The 10,958-nt window shown below is 45.5% G+C and overlaps 1 protein-coding gene across 1 annotated transcript; it reads right to left on the bottom strand.

Moving 5' to 3' along the window:
* Positions 1 to 1,198: 1,198 nt before the first annotated feature.
* On the bottom strand, positions 1,199 to 9,547 carry mcm6 (minichromosome maintenance complex component 6). The gene is made up of 18 exons (XM_033649635.2): positions 9,343 to 9,547; positions 8,998 to 9,144; positions 8,458 to 8,568; positions 8,110 to 8,197; positions 7,571 to 7,732; positions 7,314 to 7,479; positions 7,042 to 7,190; positions 6,775 to 6,925; positions 6,529 to 6,670; positions 6,285 to 6,426; positions 5,386 to 5,493; positions 4,911 to 5,066; positions 4,542 to 4,670; positions 4,256 to 4,420; positions 3,492 to 3,624; positions 2,693 to 2,899; positions 2,456 to 2,595; positions 1,199 to 1,779 (listed from the first exon to the last, which is right to left on the bottom strand). Exons 1-18 carry the CDS (start codon positions 9,438 to 9,440, stop codon positions 1,669 to 1,671), a joined length of 2,505 nt encoding a protein of 834 aa, XP_033505526.1. The 5' UTR covers positions 9,441 to 9,547; the 3' UTR covers positions 1,199 to 1,668.
* Between the last annotated feature and the right edge of the window lie 1,411 nt (positions 9,548 to 10,958).

Below are 10,958 nucleotides of genomic sequence, written 5' to 3'. Positions count from 1 at the left end.
ACACCCATACGTTTTCAACCGCTTATCCAAAGCTGGGTCGCAGGGGCAGCAGGCTGAGCAATGCACCCAGCCTCGATTCAAGTCCTTGGGGGTGCTGGGCCCACAAAATGGTGGCTCTGTCATTCATTTGGGCTGAGCCCAATCAGGCCCCATGGCCCAAGGTCTGGCCACCAGATGCTTGCTGGTGAGCCCCCCCCCCCCCCCACACAACAACTCCTCCTCAGTGTTAAGGTGGCAATTCTTGGAAGGGACAGCTTCAGCCTAATAGACATCTCTGTAAAATATTGTCATAATTTGTGTATAAATTAATGAGTTAAAGCCAAAAACATGTTTTGTGAGGTCACATTGACCTTGACCTTTGACCACCAAATTCTTACCAGGTTATTCTTCAATCCAAGTGGACATTTGTGTCAGATTTGAGGTGTTCTTGAGATATCATGTTAACAAAAAACAAGACAAGGTCACGGTGGCCTTGACCTTTGACTACCAAAATCTTACCAGTTCGAGTCCAAGCAGATGTTTTTCCAAATTAAAAGAAATTCCCTCATAGCATTCTTAAGGTATCGTGTTCACAAGAATGAGACAGACGGACAGAGAAAATGAAAATGTCTCTGGCTACGGCTAAGGCCGGAGGGCAGTCATAAAAACATGTTTTTTGAGGTCACAGAGACCTTGACCTTTGACCACCAAATTCTTATCGGTTTATACTTCAGTCCAAATGGACATTTGTATTAAATTTGAAGAAATTCCCTGTAGGTGTTCTTGAGATTTCACGTTCACAAGAATTGGACAGAAAGTCACAGAAACCTTGACCACCATAATCTAATCAGTTCGAGTCCTAGTGGACATTTTTCCAAATTTAAAGTAATTCCCTCGAAGTGTTCTTAAGATATCGCATGCACAAAAATGGGACGGATGGACATGTAACCCAAAAACGTGTCTCTGGCTGTGGCCAGCAGGAGGCATAAAAACATGTTTTGTGAGGTCACAGTGACCTTGACTTTTGACTACCAAATTCTAATCGGTTTATTAAGTCAAAGTGGACGTTTGTGCCAAACCAGAGTAAACTCAAGGCATTTGAGATATTGCTTTCACAAGAATGAGACAGAAGAAAACATTATCCTTCCAGTCATGGCTGTCACCAGTGTGGAGGCAATAAAAACACACCTGGAAATCATTAAAACTGCACCAACCTGAGTTTAAGTCAACATTTTTATTTATTAAACCAACATTTCATCTCAGTTCACATCATAATTTTACAAAAAGACACACAATATAACCTCAAACTATGGAGCGTCAATGTACGCCTCCAATATACAGTTGCATATTAAGAGCAAGGACACAATTCAGGGCAGTTCCCTTGGTGGAGAACCGAACAGACAGAAACCAGAAACAACTGGAGGACAGAGAGCAGCATATTTACAAAAGTCAGTTTGGCTAAGAAATGCCTTTTTTTTTTTTAAGAGCCCCAGAATCTTCTGTACAGTCGAGCTGATAAACTCACAAAACAAGTCAAAAACATCTGAAATGCTACTTTTATGTACGTGTTACATATGAGCATCCAAAAACAGCTTGAACATCAGCTTTGTTGTTGAGGTTTTATATCAACAACCATGGAAGCTGTAAGGGGAGAGGAGAGAAACTAAACAGGGGGATGAAGGGAGGAGTTTAATCTTCCAGGATGTAGTTGGGGTTGACGACCAGAACAACTTCTTCTTCTGTGCTGGCAGACTCTGAGCCCTTCAGCCCAGCCTGAGACAGTTCGATGAGGATGTGATCCTGGAGAAACAGATACATGTGGTCACTTACGTCCAAACTTGGATTAAAATAACTGCTGAGTGGAAGTTAGTAGGGCTGCCCCAGAGTACGAATTTTCCTAATCTACCAATAGTTATCATTTAGGGCCATTAGTCGACTAGTCTCCCGCACGTTGACGGGATGTTTATGTTGAGTTGAAGGTGTGAGGAAGAATAGTATCAGTAACATTGTTAACACTGTGCTACATTACAGAGAAATACAAAACCGTACTAATGAACCTTCATTAATATAGGCCTATATTTTATCTACAAGTGCACGTCACACACTGAGCGAGCCGCCTGTTAATGACGCTGTCGGCAAAGCAGTAATGATTGTGCTAAGTGGCTAATGGACATGTAGCTACTTCCGTGTTTCAGATTATACATCATGTTTGTAGTCGACCAATGAAGATGAGTTTACATATCACCTTGGGTTCATCCTTCACCTTCTCAAAATGATCCCACACTTTGGATTTCCTGCCCGACATGTTATTAACTAGCCCGTGGAATAACCACAGGTACCAGCCCTGGAAATTAACCTGACTCCTGCCTGACTGCTGCCTCTTCCTGTCTTCCTTTCTGTTCGACTAACGTTTAGTCGACCACTAGGGGGCAGCCCGAGAAATTAGTGGCTGTATAACTGCAGAAGTTGGACTTACATAGTGCACCAGCCTGTGGAGGACCTTCTCTATCAGACCCTTCCTATTGACGAGCTCCTCCTCCGATTCGATCTCCGACTCGACCTCCTTCAGATACCAGTTCACCACCTCGCTTTTCTTCAGCTGCTCCTCTTCCTCAGCTGCAACACAGACAGCAGTGAAAAGATTAGACTGCATAATTAAAAGTACCGAAACTATAAAAGTATTTTCAGCAGCATGAGGAGACGCGTCTCTTACCTTCCTCGACCCGTCTCAAATGCAGGACAAGCAGGTTGGAGATGCGTTTGTACTCGGCAAAGGACAGGCGGAGAGATGGTTTGGGCTGGGTGCCAGGCTCAGCGTGGCCGTTCACACCGTTGACATGTCCATTTATTCCATTTACGTGCCCATTGACACCATCCACGTGGCCGTTTACACCGTTGACTCCGTTAGGGATGGCGTTTCCTGCAAAAGTTTGCATTAGATATTAGCTGGATCTCTTTTCAGTCGAGACTCAAACTGCACACTGTTATTCCAAGTGTCTGACAACATTATAAAATGGATCCCTACAGAGAGAGAGACCTTTTTGTTAAAGAGTATGATCCTTTTTGTTTAACCAGAAACAGCCCTGAAATTGCCATCACCAACCCCACCAGACTCCATTTAAATAAACAGCAATTTTATCATCATAAAAAACACTTCATTCAGAGTCGTCAGACATAAAATAAAACTAACAAACACCATCTTGGCTCATCTTTCCACTGCTCCAACAATCACCAACTCTTATTTTGTTCAAATAAACCCTTAATTCACCCAGTTAGATGTGAAAACATGCTGGCTCTATACACACTAAAACTACAGTTTATTCAAATGGAGTCTGGTGGGTTTGGCGATGATGATTTTCAGGGCTCAGGAAGCTGCAAATTCCAAAAGCTGTTGTTCCCATTTGCCACATAGACACGGACACACCGGGGGGGAAAGGGGCCAGGCTGAAAAATCCTGAACTTATCCTTTAATGTGCACATCTATCATTAAGAGTGTGTGTGTGTTTCCGTACCATCCTCCTGCTGCTGCTCCTCCTCCTCCTCCTCCAGGTCGTCGTCCTGCTCCAGGTTGATATCAGGCGTCTCCACTCTGATGATGGATTTGTTCAGAAGACGGAAAGCTTCTTTCACATGTTTGGGCTGCACCTGAACACATAAAAGGCAAACAACAACATTCAGTAACATGTGATGGCGTCTTTACTGCTGCTGCAAGACTTTACAGATCGTACCCTGATGAGGGGGTGCAACTTCTAGGACCATGTAGATCTGCTTACAGAAGCCCTTTTTACAAAGGGATTGCACTACAGGACTGCTACAGTCCATTCTTCGTGCCACCTTGGGGTTTTTACACAGAACCAAACAATGTAACTCAACATGGTCAGTGGTCACAGATCTAATTCTCTGTTCGGAGGGTAAGGAGCTTTGCTTGGTGTTCACTTCCTTTTGAAGAACCTCCGCTTCAGAACTACTGAAGTTTTTTTTTCACACTACAGAGCCTCGACCTAATTCTATCACCTTCACAATTTCTGTGTGCACACGGCCCTGCAGTCTCGTGCTCTGTTATGAGGATTTGCAGGGCGTTTCCCTACCTTATGCTAACTAGGATTAACAGGCACCTGCTGTTAACTTACAATGACAGGGAGATTCAAGAGCACAGGAGCAAAGAATTCTGCAGTTTAAGAACATGTCATGAATCCTACGTAGACTTTTTTTAGGACTTTTCTCAAGAACAAACTCAGGAAGATGTTGGTGAATCAGGCCTGTTGTTGGGACTCACCTCGTCACAGCAGTGCATGCGCGCCATGCCCTCCGACAAGCGGATCATGCTCTCCAGCTGGCGCACCGTAATTCTCCAGGCGGACTTGGACACGCCTCCGGAGCCGTCACGCTGGCGGAGACGCTTGTACTGCTCGACGATGAACTCTTCAGATTCACTGGAGATCTACAGACACATGCGCGGAATATGCAACGGTTAAAAAAAAATAATCACAAGCGGACAGATTGTTAGCCTGATGTAAACACACACACACACACACACACAGTCTGAGCAGGCAGGCACACACCTTAGGTTTGAACTGCCTCGCGAAGAGCAGGTATCTGCGGATCTCATCCAGAGAGTACAGTCTGTCCACAGACTCCGCCACGCGGGAGTGCAGGTCCACGATGCGTCTGGCGATGGCGTAGTCTGTCACCTGGGATACACACAGATGAACACACAGCATTAGACCAGGTCACATAAAAATTACAATCCCTCTATGGAAACTGAATTTTTACAGCGTCAAATGAGAGGAGGATGCAAGAAATAAAGAATTTAGGTAAGAACAGAACAAATAACAATACAGACACATAGACACACATGACATAAAAGCTAAAGAATATACATAATGATCAGTGCAGGAACAAATCACAGATTATACTGTGTACACACGTACCTCGTTACAGTCGTCCACCAGGATGAAGAAGAGGTCGAAGCGGCTCATGATGGGGGCGGTCAAGTTGACGTTCTGCTTCAGACTCTTGCTGCGGTCGTAGCGCCCACCGACAGGGTTGGCAGCAGCCAGGATGGACGTACGAGCGTTCAGGGTGGCCTGAAGAAAACAGAGGCAAAGACAAGTTAGACCCTGATCACACTCGCCAGGCGTTTGTTGCCGGAGCGCTCTGAACACCTTGAGATGAAAAAACTCCAACTCAGAGCACAAAAGCACCACACTTAATCTCTTTTTTTGTCATATTTATTTACTCCATTAGCTGTGTGACCTTCTTCTTTTTTCCCAGATGTGCAAATAAAACTCAGCTGGAGAAATTTTTTAAATTGTTTAACAGACCAAAACATCACAATCCCTAAATGACACAGCTGTGAGTGCTACATTTAAGGTTGTGTGTTGTTCTAACATTCGGCTGCATTACCTTGACTCCAGCCTTGGTGATGCTGATGGTCTGCTGTTCCATGGCTTCATGAATGGCCACCTGGTCCTTGAGGTCCATCTTGTCAAACTCATCAATACAGCACACACCCTGGAGGAAAACCCTGTCATTAATACCACTGAACACACTTAGGGCTCTGTCTTACACCGGGTGTAAAGCACAGACTGATATTTACTGAAGAAGGGAAAGATATCTGCTGGCTGTGATTGGTGGTTCCTTGTCACACCCGGTGCACGCTACTGCACTCCAAAAGTTGAACTCTGCTTATCTCAGGACGCAGCTTTCGCGCCCTTAAAAACAGGTGCTTGGGAATACCTGGGCACTGCAACGGCCTCACTCTGGGGCTTGAGTGCATCTGCCACGTATCTACATTGAAAACAATACAGCTGCTGCTATTTAAAGGCCATTATTCAGACAGTAAGATGCACCTACATCGGCAGATTCACAACATGCGTACACACAAAGACACGTGTAGATGGGGTGCAGGTGGGTGAAATAACTCCATCGTTAATGAGGAAGATATTAATTCCCTCATGTAAAATATGAACATAGCAGAGATCACAGCAGAGCTGTCGCATGACTCCACACTAGGGACAGACACTGTGCGCATTTATACACGAGGAGCAGCGTAATTACTTTATTTCTGAATCTAAAAGTTTAAGTTTTTGTCCTCCGTCAAGTTTAGAACCACAGTTTTTAGTTTTGCTGCTTTAATATCCCTTGATATTTGCTGCACTCAGATTATGCACCATTTAATCAGGAAAAGTGAAGTTAGAGACAAAGTAAAAGCACTTGAGCCTTGCACTTAAGACCATGAGCTACAGATCATTTAAATAGCGCCCATCATGTCCTTCACTGCTTTACAAACTCTGAACACTCACGTTGTCGGCCAACATCAGAGCGCCAGCCTCGATGACAAACTCGTGGGACTCCTCGTCTCTGACCACAGCTGCCGTCAGACCTGCAGCGCTGCTGGCTTTGCCGCTAGTGTACACTGCTCTGGGACTGAACTCCTCCACGTGCCTGCACACACAGACAGATACACATTCAAGTACTATTCAGACTGACCGATCTGTGTACATGTGATAGATTCAAGTGTCTAAGGAGTGACTGTGTGTCACGTACTTGAGGAACTGGCTCTTGGCCGTACTGGGGTCTCCGACGATGCAGACGTTGATGTCTCCTCTCAGTGAGGTTCCCTCCATGGTCGTCTTGGGAACGCCTCCAAACAGCATGAGCAGGATGCCGCGCTTCACCTCGTCGTTACCTGCGAATCACGATCACCGTTAAATTGAACATCTGCAGCTTTAACATGAGTCAACAAAACATTCCTGCGTGGAGAAAATGTTCAACAACGGATCAGGCGCTGACCGTGGATGGTGGGGAAGAGGCTGGTGCACAGGTTGTGGTACAAGTTCTTGTCTTGGCTCATCTCAAACACTTTCTCCCACTCTTTCTCCGTCATCTGGCTCTTGATGCTTTCTGCAGTCTGCTCCTCATCACGCAGCTCCTTACCACCAAACTACACCGAGAGAAAACACACTTTTAATGAACAGCAGGTGTGTTTGGAGCTTGATTTGTTTCAGGGGAGAAATGATGCCGTGGGTGTGGAAATGCGTTCGTGTGTGTGACTCTTACTCGTGGGTTGGTCGGGGCCACATTGCAGGCGAGGAAGGCCAGTCTGTATGAAAGCTCTCTGACTCCCAGAGCTTTCAGTCCTCTCAAGCCATCGGCCTCAAAGCCCTGAGGTCCTCCAGGTACGCGGGTGCTGGTCTCTGCTCGCACACCTGGAGAAGGGAGGACACCAATACAGACAGTCAGCAGGCGTCAAACAAAAAACAAATATGATGTGTTCAAGTACTTTGTTTCTTTCACATGAAGGGCTCGAAGCATGCCGTCAAAAATCACACCTGGAGTGCTGAGCTGAGAGACGTCAGGCACAACGATGAGGGTCCCGGTGAAGTCACAGCGGTCTCCGGCCTGAGCCGTCTCCACAGCCTCGGCCCTCAGGACGATCTCCAGGGAGCGAGGGATCGATCCACGAGGCAGCTCCGCCTGCGTCTCCTGGATACGCACCTGAGCGCAGAGTTCGACTTAGTCATGAACCTGAATTTGTCATCAGCAGACCTGTTTCCTGTGTATGTTACATATACTTCCTCGCAGTTACCTTCTGGAAGTCGATGAACTTGGATTTGTGTGTGTCGAGGTGGAAGCGGGCGCGGTTGTTGCAGACGGGGTTCCTGCAGATGGTTGGGGGCGAGTATTTGAACTGCTGAGGGATGTCTTTGATCACGGCCTGGCAGTCCATGCACAGGAAGGTGCCGCTCACCTGGAAGTCAGTATAGAGATAATTCTGTAACAGTCAAGCTCAGCATACTTTTAATTTTTAAAAGGTCAGTATCGCGGACGATGGTTTTAATTGTGAGAAGCCAAAATCGTGACTGTGATAAATATTTGATTAATTGTGTAGCCCTGATGTCAGCGGCATAAAATGGCCTCAAAATGACAATAATATTATTTCTCGCAGTTATTTTTGGGACAATATATCGTCCAACTGAAGCAGTTATTGTGACCGGAACCATGGAGGAACGTGAGAAAAACAAAGTTTTGCCTACAAGTTCAACAAAACATAGGGAGACTTTTGAGCGTGGAGCACCTCATGCCTCTAATTATTTTCGTGCATGTGTGGACTGCAGGATATCTCACCAGTTCAGGGTGCACTGGGTGTGTCCTCACCACCTGACCACTGATCCTCACCAGGGTGCCGATACGCATGGACGACAGCTCACGGATCCTTAACACACACAAGAAAAGGGTTAATGCTCCAGCTGTGCTCATTTAACAGACTTGGAATACATATAATATGAAAGAAAAAAAAAAAAAATCACACCAACTGCATTATGTCTACTGAGACTACAGTGTGTGAATTCACAGTATAATATGCCACAACATACGCTAACAAAGCAACCTGACATCGACTGAAAACAAAGTGTGTCCACAGTGATTCACACTAAAGTCATCAGCTGATGGAAGTTTGTCGTGTGTCACACTTACTTGTGTCTGGTGGGCAGATCCTCGAGGGCGACGTAGAACTCTTTGGTGAGAGGAACGTTCCCATGATCCCGAGCAAAGTTGCGCACAGCCCGACAAAGGAAGGGGTAAACTCTGGAAACAGAATCCTTCATGTTAATCCACAGCTGGATGTTGATTCATCGACACACATGGTACAATACCAAGGCCCCTATGGCTTAAGGTGAGTATTGTAACGCCACTTTTACAATAACCAAATTTGGAAATATTGCACAGATTAAACCTGCAACTCCCTTACTTATACTTATCAAGTCCTACTAATGTTGAATAGCTGGGAGAAATTGAAAGTGCAAGCCAAACAAAAGCTCAGGTCTCAGGTGGATATAAATACAGACAAAAACAGTTAGCAACACAGTGTATTTAGAGATAAAGTATATGTGTATATCCTTATTTAACCCAGTAAAGGTTTCATTGATAGAGAGGAGATGATAGCAGAGGGCAGCATACACACATGTGCATGTTCATGTGTGACACTGAGGCTGCAGGGCACGTTGCTGGGCTCACCTGTAGTACTCCTCCTGGATGGTGGTCGCCAGCTCCTGGTTGAAGCCCTCCAGGTCTGTGAAGCTCACCAGCAGGGTGTTCCTCTCCGGCCTGATCAGCTCCTCGGCCTCCCGGACATACTTCACCTCCCCATCCCCGGTCTGGAACCTGCACACGGACACACGCACAGATTAAATGATTAAATATTATATATGACCACCAACAGGTGATGATCGCAGCGCTGGATCCTCACAGCAACTGACAGATAATACTTTAAAAACAATGCATGATGAGTTTAACTCGTGCACAGCCAGTTCCGGCCGACACCAACACAATGGAGCCTGCTGCTGTTGCTGCTTTACTTACTCCTCCAGAAAAGCCTGAAACAACTTCTGGCATTTTTCGGCCAGCTCGTCCTTCACCATCTCCCCGGCATGCTCCGCGGTGGCTGTGGCGACATCCATCCTGAAACTCCGTTAACGGGAACAAAAGATCCAAAAACCTGTGTAAGAGACAAGAACCGTGCCGCTCCGCTCCCGACAGACACACACAGCACACTGGAGACAGTTTCGCGCGAAAAGGGGGACACGTGATCTTTGGCGCGCCGCTTTGGGCCAATCAGTGACGCGATGTGAGTGTTCTCTGTGTTGTAGCCAATCAGGAGTGAAAATGTCAACTGACGTCTGCTTTTTCCCGCGAAACGCTTCCTGCTGCAGACCAGTAAGGTTCAGGGGAAACTGGTGAAGACAAGTGAAAAAAAAAAAGTTTGTATTTGAGCTTCCTTTGTGTGTGCACGTGTCTCTGCTGAACAAAATTGAATTCAAAATTGAATAAGATGCTCAATGTCAGATCAGACAGTCTTCTCTTATCCTAACAATATATTGCTTAATCAATAAAACACCTTCTCTTGCATTATCACGATCATAATAGCTGGTGGATGACGTAATAACCCTGTGTTTGTGCTGATACAGGGTTAATATCACTATAATCATTCATATCAACATGTACAAATGGTTAGTGTGATTATTATATACACTAGCAGTAACATTAGTATTGTTAACGTGTGTAAGACAGGGGTGTTAAAACCTTCAGCCAGGACCGGCCCATCTAATTTCTAGCCCCCTGGATGACTTTGCACACCTGATATTGATGCACTTGTTCATATTATATTTATTTTCATCACAAAAAATTAGATATATAAACATATCATACATAATCAATCCACACACAAAGAAAAAAAGCAACCCAAAAGGCCAGACTTGACCAAAATAAATACAACATTTAGCCTGTTACATAAACAAAAAGGAAAAATGGCCAAGGAGAAAACATGGCAATTCACCATAGGGTTTAAGCTAGTAGACGGTGAGTTAAGGTGCCTAATTATTGGGCCACAAATACTCTCAAATTTATCCTGCAAACAGAGTTCCGAAGTCTCTCAAGGTGAATCCTCGAGACTAGTTCCCTAAGCCACCCAGAAAAACACGGAGCACTGGTACCCTTCCATTCCCTAAGAATTATCCTCTTTGCTACCAACATGCCAACCATCAGGGACGTCTGTGCAGTATGTGGCAGAGCAAGAGACGCTTCACAGCAATCAAGCAGGACAATTAACGGGTCAAGTTCAATCTGAAGAAGTAGAGCGGGACATCCATCAATCAGAAGATCGGCGATTGGATCCCAGCTCCTCCAGTCTGCATGTCAAAGAATCCTTGGGCAAGATACTGAACCCCATATTGCTCCTGATGGCTGTTCCATCAGTGTGTGAGAGTGTGTGAATGGTAACTGAGTAGCAGGTGGCACCTTGCATGGTATCCTCAGCCACCAGTGTGTGTGTGTGTGTGTGTGTGAATGGGTGAATCTGACATGTAGAATAAAAGCACTTTGCGTGGTCCAAAGACTAGAAAGGCACGACACAAGTGCAGTCCATTTACCAAATACTACGATACCAAGAGAAGATATTCTGCCAAAAAGGAACCAGAACG

The sequence above is a fragment of the Epinephelus lanceolatus genome, chromosome 12, assembly GCF_041903045.1.
Source record: "Epinephelus lanceolatus isolate andai-2023 chromosome 12, ASM4190304v1, whole genome shotgun sequence".
Lineage (NCBI taxonomy): Eukaryota > Metazoa > Chordata > Actinopteri > Perciformes > Serranidae > Epinephelus > Epinephelus lanceolatus.
The sequence above is the reverse complement of the archived record's forward strand: the minus strand, read 5'-3'. Positions and strand labels throughout refer to the sequence as shown.